At 41.1% G+C, this 25,767-nt stretch overlaps 1 protein-coding gene across 1 annotated transcript; it reads left to right on the forward strand.

The window, feature by feature from the left end:
* Positions 1-11,643: 11,643 nt before the first annotated feature.
* LOC118839275 (zinc finger protein 501-like) lies at positions 11,644-24,769 on the forward strand. The gene is made up of 5 exons (XM_036746724.1): positions 11,644-11,667; positions 12,015-12,145; positions 15,623-15,749; positions 17,058-17,153; positions 22,690-24,769. The coding sequence occupies exons 2-5, from the start codon at positions 12,113-12,115 to the stop codon at positions 23,997-23,999; spliced, it is 1,566 nt and encodes a 521-aa protein (XP_036602619.1). The 5' UTR covers positions 11,644-11,667; positions 12,015-12,112; the 3' UTR covers positions 24,000-24,769.
* Positions 24,770-25,767: the final 998 nt, after the last annotated feature.

The following is a 25,767-nucleotide window of genomic DNA, read 5'->3' on the forward strand; positions in this document are numbered from 1 at the left end:
ATTAAAGTTAGGAGACTTACCATCCAGACAAAATATGTTAAAGAAGAGAAACAGAAGGCATTTTTGAGTTTATCTCCTTTGGTGATTTCCTATTAAATATCAGGATTTCCTTAAGTCTTCCTACAGAGCTTGCATCTAAAATTTGGCTTGTCTTTACTCCTACTCCATACACTCCTACGATCATCCCTCTAGAGAAGAGGACAAAGGGCTTGAGGTAGGGAGGATAGCACTAATAGCCAGGCACCTTTGGGATTCCATTGAGTTCTTTTGTTTATATCCTTTTGTACGTATCTTTGTATCTTTCTACTTAGACACCAAAGATAATCATAGATTAGTCCTGAAGACCCAAGTTTTCTCACCCTTGGGCCATTGCTATTTCCTCTAGGTCAGTCTATCTCTCTCTCTACAGAATGTGCAAGGGCATAGGCTAAAATCTCACTTATAGAATGATTCTAGAAAGTGGTCTGTGGTAGTGACTGAGTCACGGTGGTTTGGGCTGTTCCCTGATCCAGATTACTCACCTTTTTATTCTGGATGGTCTTCTTTTTTATCAGACGGAGTTTGTGAGCCTGGTGTTCCTGGCCTTGGGAACAGACAACACAGAGTCCAATCTGGTCGTCCTCACAGAAGAACTTGAATAGTTTCTGGTGAATGGGACATTGGCTCTGCCCTTCACTATTCTGTACATAATGGCGTCTGAGCTCCTTGCCTATGCCAGTCACTTGATCCAGCCGCGTATTGATTGCAGAAAAGCTTCTGACCTTGGAGACTTGTCTGCATTCAGGGCAAAAAAAAGACATGGATCCACTTTCCCAGTTTGGAATGAAACAATCTTGGCAAAAGGTGTGCCCACAGTTGATGGTGATTGGCTTGGTGTAGTAGTGCTTGCAGATGCTACAAACGATTTCATTCTGCAGTTCCTGGATCAGTTTGGCCGCCATGTTGCTGTGGGGAGAGAATGGATAGGGTGAGAGCCTTGGCTAGAGAGAGCCATGACATAAGATTTTTCTTGTTGGTCTTAAACTAAACTGTCTTCGTGAAGTACAGATAGGTGTCAAACCTTTCAGATTATTTGAACCCCAATAATCCAAACTGCTTTTGCTCTGTGCTAAAAATTCCCTTTTCCTGCCTCAGCAACTTCAAAGACCAGGAGTATCTTTATTGTCTGTAGTGACAGAAAGTCTGCAGCCAGAGCTGTGGGCTAGAAACATATGCATCTCTAAGTGACCCTACCTTGTCAACTGATTTGTTTACCTGAGAACTTCCTTTCTTAGATACAGAGATCATAAACTGCAGCTCTGTATTGTTACTTAAACCTTCTCTCTCTCTTGTTCAAGTTAATCAGAAGCTTGCTTCTGGTTCCATGATCATGTATCTGCTAGCTCCAAGGGAATAAATCTATACTAATTTTTATTTCACCTAGTCTGTTTGCCTCCTTTAACCAAGCTCTAGGTTGACATGGACTATGGAGAAAGAGATTCCATGTGTATGTCTATGCATGCATATGTATTATACACACATGTATGTATGTATTTATACACATATGTATGTACGATATGCATGTATGAGTCAATTAATAACAATAAATGTTTAATAAGTATTTAACAGGACATCCCTGGATACAATCCTTCACGGTAAAATGCTTCATAAGTTTCCTTGTTTTTAACATATATTAAATATACTTTGCTAATTCAATGTTAAACACATTATGCTACAATGAAAAAAAGAGAATCTGAAATTTTGCTAATGTAATACAAGGAAAATTAGGAACCCCTGAGTAACTCCTAGCTACTGACAAGCACCCCCAGAAAGAATGGACTCAGATATCTTTGGCATTTAGCAAACCCCCTGGGACTCCATGACTCCACCAAGGAATGTCAGTAGATAGGACAATCCCACTGAAGGATAACCTGGCAGACCCTGTCTAGCAGATATCCCTGGGGCTCCGTGACTCCACCAAGGAATGTAAATGAGATTATCCCACTAGTACGATAACCTGACTGAAACTTTTGATCAGCCAGGACCTTTGTTCCTGTTCCCCCCCACTCTGTACCCCCATATCCTATATAAACTACCCTTTCGCTTCAACACATTAGCCATTGGTTTGTGGTGCCATACCCCAATGGCCGCCGGCTAATAAATTCTCCACTTAAAACTTATACTCTGTGGTGTGTCTCGCTCGCTTCTGGTACAACACTAAAGACTGCTGAGATCCCATACTTAGGACTTCATTGGTAACCTTTCAATTCTCCACTGACTAGGCTCTATGAGTATGAGGGGTTTTGCCTGCCATGCCTATCACTCCATATCCACACTGAGCCTGCCTCAGAAATGTCCAAGGTTTTGGATATGTCATACTCCAGGGCAGGAATGGGTGACTGCCTTACACTTTCCAATTATTTAAGCAGTGGAGGCATTGGTGTAAAAATCTCCTTAGATGGAGAATGCCCCATTCCTTGGCTGTATTCTCCTTGCCTTCTGCAAAATCTAGCCATTCCTCCCATCCCTAGGCACCCACTTACCTCTCGTAAAAGATGAGCAATGCTTACTTCCGTCTCTTGACACCCTTTGACTTTCCCTTCCCTCTATGGCCCTGGCATGTGATTCTTAGTCCCTTAAAAATTAAAGTAACCTGCCATTAAAAGACACCTACTTTTTCTAGTCTCTTTCCTTCTGTTGCAGTGATCTGTTGACTTTCAGTCTCTCTCTGGAGAGAAATCCATCTGATCTGAATTATCTGGCCCCTTTCAAGGAAGTAGCCCCACCCTGTTATTTACTCCTGGAAAAGGTGTGAGTTTACCTTGATTTGAATCAAGGCCCTGAGGCCAATTAACACTTCCAATTTGCAGCCACCCTAAAGTCCTCCAAACTCACACTCTTGTCTGACTCCTAAAGAGTCAGTTTTCGAAATGCTGTGTCTACATGAGTGTTCATCTTAAGAGGACAGGAGTACTAGACATATTTGGAATAAAAGTCTATTCTTTTCTTCTTCCTTTAGGAAAGGTTTACATCATCTTGGATAGAAGATTAGACTTATGTTCAGGAAGCAGTGATTTCTGCCTCATCACCTTTGTGATCCTGGGAGAATCTTTTGCCTCCTCTAAGTCTCAACCTCCTTATGTATAACATACAATAAGTTATAAATATTACCTTATTCCAGGGGTATTAAAGTATTAATTTTCTATAAAGCACTTGACAGACAGTAAATGGTATTACAGCTATCTTTGTTTCAGTCAATGGCTCCCACTAGTAAGCAATACAAGAGGACTGTGTGATCAACTCCTTTTCAGCTCAGACTATTGGCAGCCTCAGAGAGCTGAAAGCTCTCTCCTGCCAAAGAGCTTCAGTTCAGATTTCTTGTATGTACTAGAAATGTCCGTTCTTCCTTCATGCATGAGTCAGCCTCTTGGAATAGGAGATGTCTCATATTGCTTTACAGAGAACCAAACCTTTAATGATTTAAATCCAGATAGGCATTAATCACATCAGTTTTGGATTTAGGGAATTTTAGGTTGAATTTTTATTTAAGGGAGAATAAAAGGATATCTTTCAAAGGAAATGTGTAATGGCAGATGATTTGGGTAGGGAAAAGGAGCAGAGAAATCACTTTATAGGAATAAGACATCAGGCCACAATGGTGACTGCAGAGTGAAGAGCTGGTTGCCCTTTACAGGAAGGGAGGAGAATCAGAACTTAGAAACCTGTGGAGTTAACGAGGAAGCTGGTCCTTCATCTCCAAGGAAGATGAGGTACAGGTGGGATGGAAAAAGAGAATTGTCCTAACATAGGGCGAGCATTATCTCACCATCTGTCTCTGCAAGCTATTAGACCTTTTTTGGTATATTGTAAAGCAGAAGGCTCCATTCAGAAAGAGCAGGCTCCCCAAATTTCGATCCAGTAAGGAGGCATCCAGAGGCATACCACTTGTTCCTAACTGCAGAGATGACACAAAATGGAGAACAAATATTTCTCTTGACTTGGATCTCAGAGAATTCTCCATTTCTCCTTCAGAAAGCAGCTCACAGTCACAGAAATGAAGTTCAAAAGTGATCAACAACTGGCAACTTTTGTAAAGGAATCTGCTTGAGTATCTCATCTCCATAGCTTTGCTCACTGGGTAATGGGAGAAAAAAACACAGCAGGCTGCTAAAAGTGGAGGAGTTGAAGATGAAGTTATCTCTTTTAAGGGTATGGAACAGAAAGTCTACTGGAGAGTAATACTAAAATCTGGAGAGAATATGATTAATCAGGTCATAGCATGACACAGATATCTCCCAATCCCCTCCTCTGAGGAGCACCATTCACCATAATCCTGTTGTCCTGGCCAGGGCCCAGATTTTTTCAAAAGGTTTTGATTCAGTCTAACAAGATATACTGGAATTCATATTTCAAGAGTTGATTGGGGTTTGAGCTTTGGCTATGTTTAGAGGACCCTGTGAAATGAACTGAAGGCAATGAAAATTCCTTAATGCGCCAAACTGGCCTTTCTCCTTTTTCACTTCCCAGGAGCTTTAGGAAAGTTAAGTTGGGATTTGGGTTACAACTGAGATGTAGTGAGGAATAAGATATATAGGAGGAGAAGAGTTCGTTTATGTCCACTAAAGAGTAGATATATGTGAGTAAGGCGAATTTTAGTGTAAGGTAGATTTTAGTGTGTATAAAATGGATTTTTGTTATTATTTCTTAGAGTTCAGTTTCCCAGGATCTATGGCCATAACAACCTCAGTTTCCCAGGATCCATGGCCATAACAATCTCTGTTTCCCAGGTACTAGATGTGAGTTCCCAGGCCCATGGTTCAAAACATCTCCACCATGCTTGTGCAGCATTATATAAGGATAAATAATATAAACATGTGTGCTGAAACTGTAAACATCCACTGTGACTGCGCAGTGAGATATAAGGATGAGGTGATGTAAACTGGTGAGGCTATTGCTGGCAATATGCCTTCTTTGCCTGATACCCTATAAAATAGGTGGTCAGCGGTCAGCGAGCTGGGGAAACTTTATGGTTGAATGCACAAGCTGGGATGCTGTGCACCTTGATCAGCCCCCATCAAGCATCAGAGTGGGAGGGAATCTGTGTTTGCCTCAACCAGGCCCCCATTGAGGCTTGAGGGGATTTAGGGGAACCCTTTAGAGTTGAATGCACAAGTTGTGCCTGTCCCGATTGTCCCCATCGAGATGTAGGGGTAGTTGCCACCACCCCTCTCACCAGCCCCTGCAAGAAGGGTGATTAGGGAATACTGTAGGAGTTTGTAGTGCTTCCGTTATCAGCAATACTGTTAGAGAAAACTAGACTAGAATAAAGCTTATTATTAACCCCTTTGAAGCTCACTTTCCTGCCTGACCAAATCAAGAGTGAACCTGTTAGAGGCTGGAGTCCAAATCTCCAGTGCCTCCTGTGTATTATCTGTCTAACAATATAATAACAGAGGATCTTAGAAACATGCCAGTGTGTAGCTTAGAAGCTATATTGAGCCCTTGTGTCCAAGGTTGGGTGTAGATTCTGCATGAAGGAGGCAAAATAACGATTTTGTGTGCATTATAGGAGTGAATCAATGCTATATCAAAAGACAGAAGTTGTTATATCTGTGCTGAGATAAAGGAAATGTTCAACAGAATTATAGGTAAGAAACAAACCTTTGAAATTTATCCTCAATTTGGAAATTCACAGCTGGCTCTCCACATTATATCTCTCCAGAAGTGTAGGTAGTGAAGGGTTCTGGAAACATTGTCAAAGGATGTCAAAATAGCATTGGAGGAAAGAAATGGGATTCAATGTTCTCATTGGTAGGGGTGTAAGCGTGGAAAAAGTTCTTCATCTTTAACATACTGATGATGATGATAATGATGATGATAATTAATAACTACAGTAATAATGGTATAGCTAGCATATATTGGCACTTAAAGTTTGTGAATCCCTAAATAAATATTGTCTAATTTTATTTTCACGACAGCCTTTGAAGATAGATACTCTTATAATCCACTCTGCAGATAAGGAAACTGAGGCAAAGATCACACAGCTTGTAAGTGCCTGAGGTTTGATTTGTACTCAGGTCTTCCTGACTCTGCTTCTGACTCTCTACATCCTGTGTCACATAGCTGATTCTTGAGTCTTCTATCAGTCTATGAAAACACACAGGACAAAAGCCTCAGGCTGCAATTACCAGGGTCCCTTGACTTAGCCACTTATTTCTTGGGACTGCCTCTGAAGAATGACTTACTCTCTTCTTTAGGGAACCAAACAGGCAGGGAGCTTCAAGGATTCCCTGTCTGGACTCTCTCTAAATCTCTTCCTTCTCTCAAAATGGTAAGTAAATTTGTCCCACAAATATGAATCCCTTAGTCCACAGTCTTTAACATCGTACCTTTATTACTGATGATCTCTTCTGATTATTGATCACTACCCATGCACTCAGAAGATTTGGAGATGTTTGTGATGGCACGGGAACATATGACAGGGCAATGACTCTTGGCTAGGAGGGTAGTATTCTGTGAGAATCTCTGAGATTCTATCAGTTGGAAAAATTTCAATTGAATTAGTATAGGAAACAAGCATGAAATCTTACTGTATTTTTAAAAGAATCCTTGCAGAAAACCCACATTAAATTTTCATTATCATTTTATACTCATGATATTATTTCCTATTTTAATTTTATTTTGCTATTATTTCTTATCTTAATTTTAATTTAATTTTAATTTTCTAAGACACCTAAATGAAATTTAATTTTCTAAAACACCTAATGTTAATTCCTATTTTGTTTTCATAATTTAAAGTGGAACAAAAGTGTATATTTTATAATAATATGTTGTAATGAAAATATTGATTTGGAGCTTTGGAGGGCAAAAATTTTCCAGGGCTTTACAATACACTTCTTGTTATTGAAAGGAATCCAAAGAACAGAAGATTTTGGGAACTGAGGCTGTGGAGTCATGGTTGTTCATTGCATTGATCAGCTTGCTACAGTATAAATTATTCTACTGGTTCTGCTCAGTTGTATCTATATCAGTTCAGACAATTCTTTTCAGATCCCTTTCTCTCAATCTATTCCTTTCATCCTTTCCTAAGGCTTGATAATCTACCATTATATCGTTAAACCATCATTTATTCAGTTATTTCCCAAGATATGGGAACCATTTTTGTTTCCAGTTCTTTGCAACAGTAAAAAAAAAATAGATGCTATAATTTTTTGTTGCATCTCTGGTTCCTTTCCCTCTTTCATGACTCTCTTTAGTTTACAAGCATACTAGTTGTTATAACTGGGTCAAAGGACATCCAGTTGAGTGAGTTTGAGGGCAGAGTGCCAAACTGTGTCACAGAATGACATCCCTTCATTTTAATGCTATGGGAGTCTTTGTTTCAAAGACTTTTTTATATACAACATGTTGTCAAGTTCTGCTTCCTAATGGATTCTGCTACCCTCTATTTTTATAGATGAGTTCTTTCAATGAACATTTAGTTACAACAGTCAATTACATTTTCTTCATCATCCCCCCCTTATCCTCTTTTTTCTTTGCCCCACCTCAGTCTTTAGAAACAGAAAGTAAGTGGGGAAGGGGAATAGGACCAACACTATTAATTTATAATTGAAATGAGCATTTAACTTTCTTTCATTCATTTCAATCCCAGAAGAATGGATGTAACACTATCTTAAAAGTCTCCTACCTTTTGAGTCTCCTCTATTTGAAGCATCTTCTATGGTGGAAATTTATTTTCCATCTTTAGACAGCTAGATGGCACAATGGATAGAGCACTGGGCCTAGAGTCAGGAAGACTTAAGTTCAAGTCACTCAGACATTGATTGCCTGTGTGACACTGGGCAAGTCACAGTACCTCTGTTTGCCTCAGTTTCCTTTTCTGTAAAAATAGGATAAGAATAACTAACACTTACCTCCCAGGGTTGTTTTAAGGATCCAATGAGATAACATTTGTAAATCACTTGACACATAGTAGACACTATATGCTACCTATTATTATTAGCCTCATTATTTTGATTTTGATGGTTATTTCACCAACTCTACTCTCCTGTTCACTTATTTCCCTGTTAAATTTAATGTATTTCCATACCCAAAAGCTCTCTTTTGCCTGGATCAGATAAGGGTGAGATTCGTGATCTGTTGCTTCTTCTCAAACCATCTCCATGTCTATTTATAGACTGTGAGCTCCTTCATAGCAGGAATTATCTTTTGCCTTTCTTTGGGTCCCCAGAAGCTTCTCACAGTGCCTAGCACATAGGATATGCTTAATCAGTGTTTATTTGGGATGTGATGAGCCTGCACAAGAAGCAGGGCCCAGGAACCAGGCTTGGGAGGGAAGTGTGGGCCTGGAGGATACTCACCAAGAGGTCAGAAGGGAAAATTGAGGCCCAACAGAAAGGACATCCAAGCAAAAGTAGAGTGCAGGTCAGGGTCCTGGCTTAGACCTTCTTGGCTTGCTTCTGGGAGGAAGGAGGATCTTAGGACCAAGGGCTCAGGCTTCCAGTTAGTCTGTTCTAGGTAGCCCCACCCTGCCCTGCCTCTTAGGCCCCTGGAGCCTTGCATTCTTCCAAGGGCACTCAGGGTCGCAACTTGAGGATCCTGCCTGCCTCTGGGCCAGATACCCTGTCCTTCGTCACCTAGAATGCCATGGTCTTTCATCCTGGCCTCCTTACAAGCATCCAAACTCCACCCTGGGGCCCAAATCACACCCCATCAGGCTGATTACCCCTAAAAGCTCCACCTGTCCTGGTCTCCATCATCTCTCTTCCTGCCTACCTGCCCCAGCTCTGGGACACAATATATGAGGGCTGAAAGACCAGGAAGTGTGCAAAAGGCCTGACAACCAAAAATGACACATGAAACATTTTCTAAAACACCAATAATAAGAGAAAATCACATTAAAATAAGTTTGCATTTCTTCTCATGCCTTCAACTCAGTGAAGATGGCAAAAAGGAAACTATCACTATTTTTTTATCTTTAATTTTGAAATTCACAAACATGAAATAAAATGATACCTTTATTTAATTTTCATTTATTATTTTCAATATTTAAATACTATCTTATTTATTCTTTACCATTCAGAAAATCTCATAACAGCAGTTGTCAGCAAATGATGATGACCTGCAGATTTACTGAACAACACCATTTTATAGGTATTCCATCTTCACTATTTTATGCCAGCTTAGAGATCAGCCACATTCTCTCAAAATTTTTGCTTTTTGGTAAAGGCTAACGTTTCCAATGAACTTTATCAAACATATCCAGCAGATCGAGAAAAAGTCAAGGAAAGGAAGTAGAAGTATCAGGTTGAATCTATGGCGCATGGATTCAAGAGTTGAGATAAAAAAATATGTTCTTTGGTTAGCAAAGTGGAAAAAGTGTTACACATTAGCATCCTAAAGGAGGAGACAAGAATGGGTGTATTCCTCCCCCACTGCCAGATGGAAGGGCTTTTATTAGAAATGAAAGACCACAGCAGTGGATGGGGCAGCTAGGTGGCATCATAGTGCACAGAGTGCCAGGCCTGGAGTCAGGAAAATCTGAGTTCAAATCAGGCCTCAAACACTTACTAGCTGTGTGATCCTGGGTTAGAGAGTTAACCCCTATTTGCCTTAGTTCGTCATCTGTAAAATGGGGATACAGTCGAGAAAGAAATGGCAAACCACTCCAGCATGTTGCCAAGAAAATGCCAAATGGAGTCACGAAGTATTCGACATGAGTGAACTACAATAGTAGTGGATGCCAGGTACTTTAGTCGTGTGCCAGCTTATGAGGTCTAGATGTAAGCCGGTTACCCTTGGGACAGACGGGCTTCAGCTCCTGCAGTAGTACAGAACTGGTCACCTTTTTCTCACTGTTTATGATGAGCCGGGGTGGAGAGCCTTCCTTCAGCTCCACTGTGGCAGTTTCAGCTACAAATCTGTGTATGTCCACAAGGACCTAGAGCCATCTTGGCTACCTTTACAGTCTTCTCAAGGGGGAGCAGAATTCAGTGGTGAAGCAAGGATGGTCGTTTGATGTTTCATTCATCCCTTGCTTTCTCCTAAAGTCTTTCTCTGATGTGAACACAGGTAAAAGAAGCTCTCCAACAGGTGGCTAGATATTAATACTGAAGCCATCGTCCTTGGAATCGGGCAGGCTGAGTGGAATCACAGTACCCATTTGGACAGTAATGGATCTGCTAATATTTGTAACCAAAGCCCGTAGTCAAGCAAAATCAATTCCCACACTGTCCATTGCCCACAATGTATTTTTTATCCTACATCTGGCATCCATCCCGTCTTGCTCAAGAGACAAGGGAGCACAGCCTTTTCCAAGTCCTTGGGTATAGCGGATGATCATTCCAATAATCAGAGTTGTGACATTGTTCAAAGATGTTGGCCTTTGCAACATCGTTACAGTTACCCCTTAGTCCCCCGATTTTACTCCCTGCACAGGGCTTTCCCACCCCTCATCCCAGGTTTCACTGAGTATGTTTCTTGGCATATTTTTGTTCCGTTCTATTCACATGCCAAAATTTCTTCACCGTTGCACCACTGTAAGACGTCATACAGTTCTTTGTCACAACAAGAGCAGTTATACACATTTTTGTATGCTTGGGTACTCTTCTTCTTTCTTTGATTTAAGGGAGTCTGTCCTCTGGTGGTATCACTGAGTCAACATGTCTACACCATTTAGTGACTCGGGGCTTCCCCAGGCGCTAAGGTGCGGGTTTTCCAGGGCTCCTCCGACCGGTGCAGCCTCTTTTCTTCTCATCTTTGCCAACTGCACGGATACAAGGAGTATGATCACCGATTTAATTGGATTTGTCCAAGAGTGATCTGGAACATTTTTTTCTTAAGTTAATTTTTTTAAAGGTAAATTTTATTTTTAAATGAACATTTACTCCCCCTCCCTGACACACACCTATTAGTGATTTGGGACATTTGAACACCGGATCCTTTCAGCCCTCATACACTGGCAGTGACTCCTGATCTCTTGGATATAAATGACTTTAATCGGTCGTTTTTCAAGTAACATTTAATATATTCTCCACTCTATCATTCCTCTTCTTATTGGAGCTTCATTTGTTTTCTTAAAACATTAACATTTTCTGTAGTTAGAATGATCTATTTTTAAAAAAAAAAATCTGTATTTTGGATTAATTCTCCTAGCTATAGTTGTAAAAAGTACCTGCCTTTTCTTCTGCTTATTTTTTAAAATATTTTCTCAACCAGCGAAAATTCCACCTCCCCCTGCCCCCTACCTCAGCGTGAGCAAGAACGGAAACTGCAAGCCGGGTTTACAAACCTGTCATCTAGGACCTCGCGGCTGGAGACGGCGCACACGAGGCAGCGGCCCCGCGCTCCAGGGCTGGGCTGGGCTGGGCTGGCGGGGGAGGAGCAGGAGGAGGGAGGGGGAGCCGAGGGAGAAACCAGCCGGATGGGGCGGGGCCTGAGCGCCGGAGGGCGGGGCTTGTGGCCGGGAGGCGGGCAGGGACCTCAGGGGCGGGGAGGGAGGGGCGGGGCTCTGGGCCTGGGAGGAGCCACAGACTAACCCTGAGCCTGAGCCCGGGCAGCCGAGGCCCCCCGCTCCCGGAAGCAGACCCGCCGTGCACGTGACAGAGCCCGTGGCTTCGAGCCCGGCCCCCGCCCGCTCCTGCCTCTGCCTCCGCCTCTGCCGCTGCCTCCTCCGCCTCGGAGCTTTCGGTGAGTGCCCTCTGGGACATCGGGAGCGCGCTTCCTTCCCAGGCCCGACTCCCGGCCCCCGTCACATCCCCCTGTACTGGGGGGTCCCGTAGCCCGACCCCCAGACGTGGCCCAGAGCCTCTGGGGCAGGGAGAGCCCGGGCTTGGGAGCCGCCAGCCTTGGGAAGCTCCTTTCTGCCTCCTGGGGGGAAGCGGGGTCTGTGGGACGGGAGGGGAGGGGAGAAGACGGAAGAGAAGGAGTGAGAGGGTGGGAAGTGATTGCCGTGTGCACCCCGCTGGCCCCCTCCCCCAGGGCAGTGCCAGGGTCTCTGTAACCCCCGAGGAGTCTCACCCTCTGAATCCTTGTAGGCCAGCCCCCTGCCCCGGGAGTGAGGGGAAAGACGGCTACCGTCCCCTGCTCAGCCTGAAGAGGACCAAGACCTGGCCCAGGCAGGGAGCCCGAGGGAATGGCCCCTGGACCCCGGAGACCCCCCTGGCAGGTGAGTGCGGTGTAGCCTCGGGCTTGACCAGCATCGGCAAACGTGGGCATTTCCACTGATACAGAGGATTGTCTGTGACGCTGCCAGTGCCTCTTACTGGTGGTTGTTTCCTTTAGAATATATGCGTGCCTTGTATGTGAAACGGGAGACGGTAGTAGCCACACTGCCCTGCCCTCTTCTGTGTTGTCAGCTGTTTGATTAGCTGTTTCACGTCTAGCAATAACTTTCCCCCACTTGCTGCCCTCATGGTTCTGATTTTTAAAGTTCCCCCTGATCACTACTGACCTTCCAAGAAACCCACTTCATTCACTAATCTCTATTACATATGCATCATCTCTTTTTGCATTTCACACACACACACACTCACTCCCTCTTCCTCTGTTTCTTTTTTCTCAAAGCTCGCTCTTGTACCAACTGAAGGTCCAGGAAAAGCCCTTCACACTTGCCTCCTGTCTGGACAGAGCAGAGCCCTGATGTCTTCCCCAGCCATTTTCCTTTGCAATGTTGCAGTCAGAGCAGAAATAGACCCCCTGGTCCACTTACTCTGCCTCAGTTCACACAAGTCTTCCAGGTGTCTCTGAATCCTCCCGTTTGTCATTTCTTGGGTCAGGTCAATAAGCATTTAGAAAGTGGCTCCTCTGTGCCAGGCACTGTTCGGACCTTGTGTGAATAAAAAGGAAGGAGAAATCCGTCTCTGTCCTCAAGGAGCTCCCAGTCTGATGTGGGAAACAACATGTAAGCAGCTGTATCAGTAACAGCTATAGACAGGGTAGAGGAGAGGGGAAGGGGCCAGCGGTTTCAGGACCAGGAAAAGCTTTTTTTTAGAAGGTGAGATTTGAGCTGAGACATGGAGCCCCGGAGGTGAGGAGGGAAGAGATAGGAGAGAGAGTCTGCAGAAAGGCACAGACTCAGGGCATGGAGGATCTTAACCAAATAGCAGCCAGGAGGCCAGGGTAAGAGGAGGTGGGATGTAAGCAGAGGGGAAGTTGATTGGGCTTAGTTAGACAGCGCCTTCTGTATTCCAAGCGTTTTATAAATATTATCTGGTTTGATCCTCTTGCAAGAATTCTCAGGGTCCTTGCTGGCCGCAGTCAGCTAAGGCAGCGCAGGATCCAGCCAGACAGGTACGCTGTGGTTTTTGTAGCTACTCCGGACTGTGACCGTAGGTCTGAGTAAGATCTAGTAGGTCACTTGGTGGGGGGAAAGGCAGAGAAAAAGACATTATTTTAAAAAGAAAAGAGGATTCTTACGTTGTTAAAAGAACTTTGGCATAACTATTACAACCTGATCCAAGAAAACAATTTTCTTTCTCAGCCAGTCAGCATTTCTTAAACTACTACTTGCCTTCTTTGCCCAGATTTGGGGAAGAGATTTGATATTCCTGCAACTCTGCTCTGTCCCAGGAAATCTTTTGTAGTGGGAGTGCTGAAGGAGAAGTTCCTTACCTGTGTGAGAGGCAGGCTCTAAGTCTAAAGATTGTAATAACGGGGAATATTCAGTCAGTTATTTTCCCCCAAAATCCCTTTTGGACGTTCTTCACAACAACCCTTTGAGGTAGATGCTCTTATTACTTTTATTTTGCAGTTGAGGAAACTGAGGCAAGCAGTGCTTAAGTGACTTAATCTAGGATCACACAGCCAGTAAATTTCTGAGGTTACATTTGAACTTGGATCTTTCCGGCTCCAGATCCAGGATTCTATCCACTGAGTTGTCAGATTCTTCTAACTGAGCATAATTTTGCCCTACTCTCTCACTATCCACTCCTACAAAAAAAAATAGAAAGTCATTGAAACATTTTTTAAAATACCCCAAAGGGAAGAGAAGGACATACAGAAAGATATACAGACCAGCCGAACAGCTTTGAAAAGAACATTTTAAAATTATCCTGTTCTTTTGAAAGCCATTGGGGTTGAGGTTGATGTTTGATCCTGAAAGCAATAGGCGAACCATTGGAATTGATTGAGTAGAGTGGTCACCTGGTCAAATCTATTATTGAGAAAAATTACTTTGACTCTGGTATGGAGGGTGAAGCCCAGTGGTGAGAGACAAGAGGTAATAAAAACACTGCCTTCCTCTAGCGAGGGCTCATACTATGAATAGATGCCATGCAATGAGGAATTGTGACTCAGGACACCCTAGTGAAAAGGAAAGGTTTGTAAATTATTGGGAATCTAAAAAAGTGGGAAAAGGGCAATAAATAACCTTAGTTACTCAGAAGTTAAATAATTGAGAAATAAAGGGAGTTAAGAGAGAAATGCGAATTTCAAAAGCATACATCAGATGTGTTAAAGAAGAAATCAAAATAGAACCTCTGAAAAAGTTAATCATAGCACTAATGGAAGTGACAGATAATGAAATGAGAGAACATCAAATAAGAAGGCATTGGCCAAACATATTCTACATGTAGCAGTTTAGAAAAATAGATGATCCCTCTCATATATAAAGGCATTTTCATGTCTGGCCAATTTCTTGTTTTCATCCATTGGTCTGCCTCTTAACTCGTTAACTCCTGACTCTTGTTTTCCAATGTCCTAGACTTTTTAGCAGTGTGTTTAGTTAATTTCTCACTAACTGACGATGTCTTGTTTCATGAATTAGCCCAGTTTCCAACCACACATAATGAAATATTAGATTTTTAATAAAGGAAGGAACCCTCCTTTCCTCATCATATTCTAATTTCTATATAGCAAAATATGAAAATCAGTATATTCTTTTGAGAAGTGGAAGCAGTCAATCATAAAACAAAGACAGAAGATGTTTTTGGCTTTGACAAGTCTTATCTATGGTCACCTCAGGCTTTCAATGTAATCATAACTAACTGTTCACTTGGCTCATTAATCAATCTCATACAGCTCTGTATGTTCCAAATTGTTGTTTTTCTCTCTCTCTCTCTCTCTGTCTCTCCCCTCCTCTTTTCATCTCTCTCTCTTTCCTCTTTCTTTCTCTCTTTCTCTATTCTCTCCTCTCTCTCTCATCCTCTTCATGTTTTCATGTAGATAAGACCTTATTTCAGATTTTTAAGAAATTAGCTAGATTATTCCTTTTTCTTTGCTTTCTCCTCAGTGATCACTGGTAAAGAATACACAGTACTTGCCAGCTTATCACAAACTCTTCATAAAATTTTCTTAACATATCATTATGAGAGTTCTAATGACAAAGGAATTTCATATCACCTCTCTTTCTCTTCTACAGATTCTCATACGTCACTGATAGAACATATGTTCTTCCTGATTCCATAGGGAGAAACATTTCATAAGAATATGAAGATATTTGTCAACTTCATTCCAACTGCAAATATAAAATGCTTTTTCTCAGTATTCCCTTTGGGTTCTTAATGACTGTCGTTTTAAATGTTGACTCTGACACTCATAAATCCCTTCTCTGTGCTTCAGTTTCTTCTGGTACATTGACAAGGGTTGGACTGGATAAATTCTGCAGTCTCTTTCAGCTCTAAGTCTTGTGAATTTTGATGGCTAGGAGTCACTGACGTTCAGGGATGTGGCTGTGGACTTCACCCAGGAGGAGTGGTACCTCTTGGACCATTCTCAGAAAGATCTGTACAAGAAAGTGATGCTGGAAAACTCCCAGAACCTGCTCTCTCTGGGTAAGCACAACTCCCTTCTGGGAACTCTGAATTTGCTCTCAAAGGAGGCTTTTCCTTCCCTAGTGTGCAGGGTCTTTTGAGCATTTATAAGTTATTAGAAACACAAAAGTGGTGGTCTCTCAACAGGGTCCTCCTGCTTCCTGGTTTTCCCCAATTAAAAAGGCTTTTCATTTTGTGCTAAGAAGCTGGGACTTTCTTTTGTTGCTCCTGAAGCTGTCTCTTTCCTATTTTAGGTATCTTCACATTATAAAACAAAAAAGGGCTATATAGAATCTGACTTGAATTTTTGTCTGCAAAATCTCTGAAAACTGCTTGTGCGGCTTTTCTTTCAAGATGGGCAGTGAAGGGAACCCCCTACCCAACAAGGCCACTGACTGTTTCTTCTCTGGGATACATCTAGTCTTTAAAATGGCAGCTAGGTGGCAGAGTGCTTAGAGTGCCAGGAAGGCTCATCTTTGTGAGTTCAGTTCTGGCCTCTGACACTCACTTCCTAGCTGTGGGGCCCTTGGCAAGTCACTTAACCCTGTTTGCCTTAGTTTCTTCATCTGTAAAATGAACTGGAGTAGGAAATAGCCAGCCGCTCTGGTATTTTTGCCAAGAAAACCGTAAATCAGGCCATGAAGAATCGGACACAACTGGACAACAAAACAGTTTTTAAAAAGCTCACCTTGTTAACAAGCATAAATTTGTAGTTCCTGACTCCCAGACCTGCATTATATAGCAAGTTTATCTCTATTCTTACTTCATTCTTTATTCAAAATCCAGCAAAAATAGGAAAGGAGGAAAATGGGAAAGGATTATGTAGGCCTACTATGTGCCAGGTTCTGTGTTAAGTACTTTATAAATATTATTTCATCTAATCCTCACAATACCTGTGAGTTTAGACCTATTATTATCCCCATCTTACAGTTGAGGAAACTAAGGCAAATTGAGGTAAAGTGATTTGTCTAGGGGCATACAGCTCCTAATTGTCTGAGGCTGGATTTGAACTCAAGTCTTTTTGACTCCATGTCCATGGTTCTCACCACTAAACTACTAGCTGGCTGTAATTACTAGATAATGGAAGCTATGGAATTAAGCTTTCTTGAAAGGAGGCAGATAAAGATAGAATTTTCTAGTTCCAAATTGGCTGCATGGAGTCCTCCCATATCCCCGAGGTCCCAGCAGTAAATACTGTGTTAACCTAAACCCATGAGTCCTGGGAGAACCCTCCTGTGATCCTTGCTTGCATGTACCCTTTTCCCTAAAAAGGAGAAATGTACAAGTTTCTCTCTGTCCTCACATCCCTTCCTTATTCCCCACACCAAGGCATTCCAGTTCTCAGAGAAGATTTAATATCCCATTTGGAGGAAAATGAAGCATCATGGATTCTGGATCCAAAAAGCTCAATGAACTCCTTTCCTGGTGAGTGAGATGAAAGCAAAAATATGAACATTGTTATCACAAGAAGCATCTGGGTTGTAGTGAAGAGAATGCTAGGCTTGGGGGCAGGAAGACCTGACTTGGAGTTCTTGTTTAGGTGCTTTTTAGCTGTACGATCCTGGGAAAGTCACTGAACCTCTGAGCCTCAGTTTCCCCATCTATGTAATTATGAGGTTGTACACGGTGGCCTTTCATTTCCCTTCTAGTGACAAATCTGTGATCCTATAAAATATCATCATTTACAACTTTGGCGCATGGAAATCTCCCGAATGCATTCAAAAAGGGCTGAGGCTATCCTGTATGAGCTCTTTCCTAGGCCACCTTCTAGTCAGCAAGCATCTATTAAGAACCTACTATGGGCCAGACATTGTGTTAAATGCCATAGATAGAAAGAAAGGCAAGGAACAACCCCTGCTCTCAGGCATCCCACAATCCAGTGGGAAAGACAACAGGCAAATAGTTATGTGGAGACTTGGCTATATCCAGGGTAAATTAGAGCTAATCAAGAGAGGGAGGGCAGCTAGGTTGTACAGTGGATAGTGTTCCAGGCCTAGAGTCAGAAAGCCTGATCTTCCTCAGAGCAAATCTGGCCTCAGACACTTACTAGCTGTGCCACCCTGGGCAAGTCACTTAACTCTTTCCCTCAGTTTCCTCATCTGTAAAAAGAGCTGGAGAAGGAAATGGCAAACCACTCCAGTGTCTGCCAAGAAGATTCTAAATGGGAAAAGTTGGGAGTGACTGAACAACAAATCAAGAGAGTGAAGGCAGGAAAATTAAGGAGGACTGGAAAAGGCTTATTGTAGATGGTAGACCTCATACATTTAGATAGGACTTCAGGCAAGCCAGGGAAAACACATTGAGTCAGGAGGTGGAGGATCCTGTTTAAAGAACAGAAGGGAAGTCTGTACAGCTGGATTATCACAGGTGGAGGGGGAATAAAGTGAAAGAAGACTGGAAAGGAAGAGGAGGGGAAGATGATGAAGGGCTTTAGCCACCAGAAGATTTTGAATGTGGTCTTGGGGGTAGGAGCCTCTGGAGTAAGTAGTGATGTGGTCAGTGCTTTATTTAGGAAAGTGAGTTTGATGCTGCAGGAAGGATCGAGTGGACTGGAGAGAGAATTGAGGCAGTGAGACCAGCCAGCAAGCTCTTCCAACACCAGAGGTTTGAGGTTATAGAAACCTGACCCAGAAAAAAGGCAGTATTCAGAGAGAAGTGTGTGTATGGGAGAAATGGTCCAGTAGTAGAGTCTAGGACTTTGCAGAAGATTGAAATGGGGGTTGTGAGTGTATGACAGATGACAAAGAATGGATGACATCTAGGTGATGAGCTTGGATGATTGGCTGGTGGTTCCCTGGATAGGAGTAGAAAAATAAGAACTTGGGAGAGTTGGCCAAAGTATAAGGAGTTTACTTTGAAACATGGGAGGAGGAGAGCCGGGAGAGAGAAGAGAGGATCCAGGAAAAGGGGTTGGTTGACAGTGTGGGAGGTGGTTGAAAAGTTTAGAAGTATGAGGATCTATTGAATACCATTGGATTTAGCCATTTGGACATGACTTGGAACTTTGTAGAGAACTGTTTAGTTGAGCAGGGAAGTTGGAGACCAGATTGCACAGAGTTTCCAAGAGAGTGAAAAGAAAGGAGTTGAAGACACCAGTTATAGGCGGCCATCTCTAGGTGGGTTGTGGTCCTTCGTTCTTGAAAAGGACCAAAATGACATCATTATGTTGGGGTCAAAGTACAGTACAATCTGCTATGGTAAATCAAAAAGTAAGTCAGATAGGAGAGATGTAGGATTACCTGCCTCGGTGAGAAACCAGTAGAACTTATACGTGATTTTCTTTTGTCTCCATTCAGCTGCATGTGAGTAGATTCCTAAAAATGCTTATCCTTAGATGTTCTAAGAATATAATAGAAGATTGCCTGGCAATGGTAAAAGGCACATTTTCAGAGAAACTGGAGTTGTCTGAACAGATAGGGAGATAAATAAATAGAAACAACAGAATAGTTTATGCTGTAGCTACATTGAAGGCCGGTGCCTTACTTGGAAGTAGTTATCCTAGCCTGAGACTTGCATTAGTCATCAGCCCTAAGGCCCTTTCCTGATCTCTGTGGCCCAGTCTTTGTCTCCGTTTTTAGAAAAACCATGGCAACATTCATTGAGATGCCTTTTTAAGGTTAGGGAGATTGAGGTAGAGCCTCCCAGACAGCCCATAGTACCAAACCACCCTGGAACTAGAAACTCTGTGCTGTCCCATATTTGATCTGGACAGGTCCCTTCTGGGCTTGAACCAGATAACTCCTTGTAGGTGATAATTTGCAAGAAATAGACAGAAATGGGGCTGAGACCAGAGCCCGTATGTGAGGACGAAGCAGGAAACCAGAATCCAGGGAATGAGGGAAAGGCTGGATCCTGGTGTCAGCCCTGGACCTAGTAAGTCAATAAACCTTGAGTAAGCACCTACTATGCGTTAGGCATTGTACTAAGCTCTGGGGATACAAGAAAAGGCAAGAAACAGTCCCTGCTGTCAAGGAGCTCACATTCTAGCGTACAAACATAGAGGTGGTTAGCGAAGAAGTAGCAGATCATGAACCTCACCTTAGCTGATCTTGGCAAAGGAGGATGTTTTGCTATGGAAGTACATTAAATTCAACAGGGAAATAAGTGTATAGAAGGTGAAAGGAAAGTAGTTTAAGGATAGCGGAATTGGGGAAGAAACAATCAGAATAGTGATTATGAAAGGTAACGTTTATATAGCACCCACTATGTGCCGAGTGATCAACAGACACTGTTTTACTTGATCCTTAGAACAACCCTGGCAGGTAGGTGCTGCTCATCCTCATTTCATTCCTGAGGAAGCTGAGGCAAATGGACTGTTATTTGTCTAGTGTCACACAGCTAGTAAGTGTCTGAGTGTGTATTCGAACTCAAGTCTCCTTGACTCCAGGCCCAGTGCTCTGTCCACTGTGCCACACAGCTGCCGCTAGATGGAAAATGTTTTAGATTAAGATAAAACCAATCACATAAGACTGGAATGGATTGATGGCAAGGTGTGGTGAGGAGTGAAGATCATGCCATTTCAATTGTAGGTGATTAATGTTGATCCCATTCCCTTTACCCATCTATTTTTTGTTTCTACAGAAAAAGGCAGGGGCAAAGAGGAGAAGAGGATATGATAGAGAAAACATAATTAATTGTCACAGCTAAATGTTCATGGCATGAATTCACTCATAATAATGGAAGAGGTTAAGAGAATGTGTTAGGAAGCTGAACCAGACAACATTGTGTTTAAGAAACATCCTTGAAATAAAGATTCACACAGCATTAAAATGAAGGGCTGTCATTCTGTAGTAGAGTTTGGAGCTCTGTCCCCAGTTTCACAAATCTGGATGTTCTTTGAGCTGGTGATAACCGCTATCAGTACAGGGATTAAAGAAAGAGGTGAAAGACCCATAGACACAACACAAAATTATAGCTGCTATTTTTTTCTTGTTACAAAGAAATGGAAATAAAGATGGCAGTACAGTAACACAAAGGCTTGTAATATTTTGATATAATGATTATAGTCCTGATGGGATGCAATTACAAGGTAACCCTGGAATAAGGGCACTGTTCTGGGGCAGGGTATTCAGAAAGCAAATGTGGGCATCTGCATACCTGTGACCATCCACTAGGAATTTATTTGCATATGAATGTCAAACCTTTTTGGCCGTTTGAAAACAATTTGATGAAAAGTTGAGAGACAGAATATGTTTTACTTAGTCAGAAGGAGTCTTAAGTTTAACGTAATCATTGCATGAACACCAAATTTGCTCTATGTCTGATGATTTGGAATCGCTGCATAAAGAAACCTATTTTATTGGCAACAAGTACATCCTTATTGTCCGAAAATAAAAAATATATTTGTAAGAAAATCGTGTAATTATTTATTGCTTAGGGGGTGCCATTAAAGAATTTTTGGCTCAAATCCCTTGAACTCCCAGTGTGATTATGAACCACTGATTTCAGGAAGTATTCTTAGAGTATCAATAGTGAATCATTCTGTCAACTTCCTGAAAGAAGGATGATGGTCTGAAGATAACCGAATGAGACATAATGTTTTTGAACATGGGAAATTAATAGATTTCTTTTTATTGTGTTTATTACCAGGGCTCTGGTTTTTCTTTATTTTTAGGGAACATAGACATTCAAAGATAAAATTTTTGAAATAAATGAATAATAGCTATCTTTTACAAAGTCATGTGTGATAACAATCTTATGCCTCCAGTAAATTAAAAAAAAATAGAATTGGCAGTTAAAAAGGATTAGCAGAGAAATTTTGTTATGCTCAAAGATATGGTAGATAATGAAATAATATCAATTTTTGGTACATATGTAGCAGATGGTATATCTGTGGATCTTAATAGTACATAAGAAAAGTTGAACATAACACTGAAAATTAATATATGACAGGTGAAAGGCATAGACCCATTTCTTACCTCAGCATTGGAAATTTAAAAAGGATGACCAAGTCATAGTTCAGCAAAACTAGTCAGTATAGAAAAGCAGAAAATCTACCTGAGCACAGCAAATTAAAAAGAATAACATACAGCATACGAATGAGGGAATCAAAGTGAAATAGAGAAAGGCCATTTAGTGCTGGAGAAAGCACATTCAGTCTCAGGGTTCAAGTCTCACCTGCAGGGATGTTGGTCATGTGACTTTGTTATTCTGAGCTCATGATTGGAGTTGTAAAGTGTAATGAAAATCCCACCTTGCTTGTGTCACAGGTTTGTTGTGAGAATCCAATATTATGGTTTGTGAAGTTCTTAAATTAAAATATCCTGCAGGTATAAGTTAGTATAATTTTCAATTGACTGACTTGGCCCATTAAGTTTGAAAACTTTTCTTTTTGACTGAGGAGATAGAATATAAGTCAATTTATTTTCTTCCAATTTCAGGAAGAGGGGTGTGTGTGTGTAATTACTGTGAGAAATGAATATTTCTCTATTTAGTAAGTAATTATTTTATTAGGACCAAGGTTTTTCCCCTTTTATATTTCTTCATCAAGAAATCAACCAGTGTGGGAAATCTCTCTTAAAAGATTTACCCATGGGGCAGCTAGGTGGTACAGTGAATAGAGCATTGGCTTTGGAGTCAGGAGGACCTGAGTTCAAATTCATCCTCAGCCACTTGACACATTTACTAGCTGTGTGACCTTGGGCAAGTCACTTAACCCCAATTGCCTTGCCTTCCCTTCTCCAAAAAAAAAAAAAGATTTACCCAGGTCAAGATCTGATCTGACAGTAAAAGAAATTCTAAGTTTTGGCCAATGCATATATTCCTACTCTCTCAGGAACAACTCTTCGAAGAGCATATAAACTATGACCCCACCACCATTCGGGGTCTTTGGTCTAATAGAGATGGCTAAATGACCATCCTTTTATTAATAACGTTGGCCTTATTAATAAAATTATTAAATTATCCAGAAATTCTGTCTCTTCAACCTTTTTAATTATCACACTATGTTTGTTTCCTTCAGATGCAGAGACCAGGTTTGACATGAAGGAGAAAAATTCAAAACTGAACATCTCTGTGGAAGAATCTCATCACCAGAGATTCCTGAGTGATTTCAGTTTGAGAGAAATTTGTGAGTCTGACAACAAGGTAGAGAAAAATCAAAATGCTAACTGTGTATATGATAAAAATGCGAAGAGTTTCAGACAACATTTAGTTCCAATTCAGTGTAAGAAAATGACTTCAGAGAATGACTATTTTCAGTATTGTGAAGGCTTAACGCAAAAGGTTGGGCTTATTCAGTCTTATGTGAAGCCCCCTCAAGTGCAAACATATCAAGATTTTCAACGGGAAATGACCTTTAACCTCATCAGACATCGGAAAAGTTATACTAGAGAAATGCTTTATATATGCAATGAAGGTGAGAAGGCCTTTAGCCAGAACTCAAAAAAGTTCACTGACCATCATAAAATTCACACTACAGCAAAACCTTATAAATGTAATCAATGTGGAAAGGCATTTACACAGAATTCCAAACTGACTCAACATCAGAGAATCCACACTGGAGAGAAACCTTATAAATGTAATAAATGTGGAAAGGCTTTCCGAGAAAACTGCAGTCTTGCTATACATCAGAGAATCCACACTGGAGAGAAACCTTATACATGTAATCAATGTGGAAAAACTTTCACGCAGTATGCCAGTCTTTTTAAACATCAGAGAATCCACACCGGTGAGAAACCTTATAAATGTAATCAGTGTGGAAAAGCTTTTCGAGAAAACTCCAATCTTATTGTACATCAGAGAATACACACTGGAGAGAAAATTTATGAATGCAGCCAGTGTGGAAAGACTTTCACCAAAAAGTCCACCCTTGCTAACCATCAGAGGATCCACACTGGAGAGAAACCTTATAAATGTAATCAATGTGGAAAGGCTTTAGCAGATAAACCCCATCTTGCTAACCATTTGAGAATTCACACTGGAGAGAAACCTTACAAATGTAATCAGTGTGGAAAGGCTTTCCGACACAACTCCAGTCTTGCTGTACATCAAAGAATCCACACTGGAGAGAAACCATATGAATGTAATCAATGTGGAAAGGCTTTCACTCAGAAGGCCCATCTTTTGACACATCAAAGAATCCACACTGGAGAGAAACCTTATGAATGTAATCAATGTGTAAAGACGTTCAGAACAAGATCCAGTATTAATGAACATCAGAGAATCCACACTGGAGAAAAGCCTTATAAATGTACTCAATGTGGAAAGACTTTTAGACAGAGCTCTAGTCTTTATCTTCATCAGAGAATCCACACGGGAGAGAAAATCTAAGATTGTAATCAATGTGGAATGGCCTACCTAGATAGGGTCTGATTTGCTAACCGTCTGATAATCCACACTAGAGAAAAACCTTAAGAATGTAATCAAAGCGGAAAGGTTTTCTGACAACTCCAGTCTTATTGTATATCAGAGAAGTCACACTGGAGAAAAAGATTTTCAGATCGAGGGCCTCTCTTGCTCAGCATCAGAAAATCCACACTGGAGAGGAATCTTAAGAATATAATCAATATGTAGAAGCCTTCAAGTAACAGTCATCCCTTACTTCCCATCAGAGAACTCCTTTTAGATAGAAATTTTATCACTGTAATGAATAAGGAAAGGCTTTTGGAGGGAGTATAGACCTTACTGAACATCAGAAAATTCATTCTGGAGAGATGCCCTATATGGACTCAATGGGGGAAGGCCTTCAATCAGAGATCATCTCTTCCTTTACATCAGAGAATTCATAGTGGAGAAGAGCCTTACGAATTTCCTCAATGGAGACATGATTTTCTCTGGAAGAGGTAGATGACTTGACATCAGAATATTCATATGGGAACGCTTATAAAAGCAATAGCTTTTCTCCATGTCAGGGTCTTTATGTGGGGCTCATATTTGATTATATATTGGAAAAATCATGGGGGAGATAAAACTTATGGGTCCAAGTAGTGAGGGAAGGCCTCTTGCTGCAGTTTAGACTTTGCTATATATTCCGTATTTCATACTGTAAAAAAGTCCTATAAATATAATGAATTTTTCTCTGAAATCTGCGTGTTTGTCATTGTTCTTTAATGATACTCAGTAGCATCCGTATGCCATAATTTCTTTAGCTGTTTACTAATTGATTTATACTCACTTTGTTTCCTGTTTTTTTGGTAACACGAAGTGTCATGGTATAAATACTTTTTTATTTTTTGGACATTTATTTCTATAATGATTTATTGAATGAACAAAGTGGCACAGTGGATAGTTTGCTATGCCTGGAGCCACAAGACATAAGTTCAAATTCAATCTCTAATACCTACTAGTTATGTGACCTTGGCCAAGTCATTTACCTATTCCTGTCTGATTTTCCCCATGTATAGAATAGGGATAATAGCAACTACCTCCTAGGGGTTATATGAGGAATAAATGAGATAGTAGTTGTAAAAAAGCTTTGCAAGTATTAAATTACAAGGGAAAAGCTAGTTATTGTTATTTATTTCATGGCTATAAGTCTCATAGTAGAGTTAGTAGACCAAAGTGGACAGTTTAGTCACTTTTCATTCAAATTCATATTCAGAACAGGGTAGAGGAAAGCATATACTGTAACGGAGAAGGCACTGGGTTTTAAAATCAGGAAAATGGATTCAAATTCTGCCTCAAATGCTCTCTAGCCCTCTTTCTGGGGAACAACTTAAAAATAAGTTTGAGAAATTGACTAAATAAAGTACATAATATACTAAAAAAAAATTGAATATGACAACCCCTGGTTCAGTAAGTAAAAATACCCCAACTATGGCACAAGAATTTACTAATCTCTGCAAAATGCTAGAAAAATTGGAAAGCAATCTGGCAGAAACTAGATATAGACCAACATCTCATACTTTACCAAGATTAGCTCCAAAGGATACATGACTCAGATATAAAAGGTCCCCTCATACATAATGGAAGAACCACAAAGATACACATTTTAGTTTTGGATAGGGGATGAGTTCACCACCTAACAAGGGACAGGATCACAGAAAATAAAATGGACAATTTTCATCACATTAAAAAAAAAAAACACCAATGAATCAAA

Source organism: Trichosurus vulpecula, chromosome 2, assembly GCF_011100635.1.
Source record: "Trichosurus vulpecula isolate mTriVul1 chromosome 2, mTriVul1.pri, whole genome shotgun sequence".
Lineage (NCBI taxonomy): Eukaryota > Metazoa > Chordata > Mammalia > Diprotodontia > Phalangeridae > Trichosurus > Trichosurus vulpecula.

What these genes read in the sequence shown, in the direction of transcription:
- LOC118839275 (XM_036746724.1), top strand. Translation starts at nt 12,113, where the DNA reads ATGGCCCCTGGACCCCGGAGACCCCCCTGGCAG. An exon ending in CCCGGAGACCCCCCTGGCAG is followed by an intron (nt 12,146 to 15,622) that starts GTGAGTGCGGTG and finishes TTTGATGGCTAG; the next exon opens with GAGTCACTGACGTTCAGGGA. An exon ending in CTCAATGAACTCCTTTCCTG is followed by an intron (nt 17,154 to 22,689) that starts GTGAGTGAGATG and finishes TGTTTCCTTCAG; the next exon opens with ATGCAGAGACCAGGTTTGAC.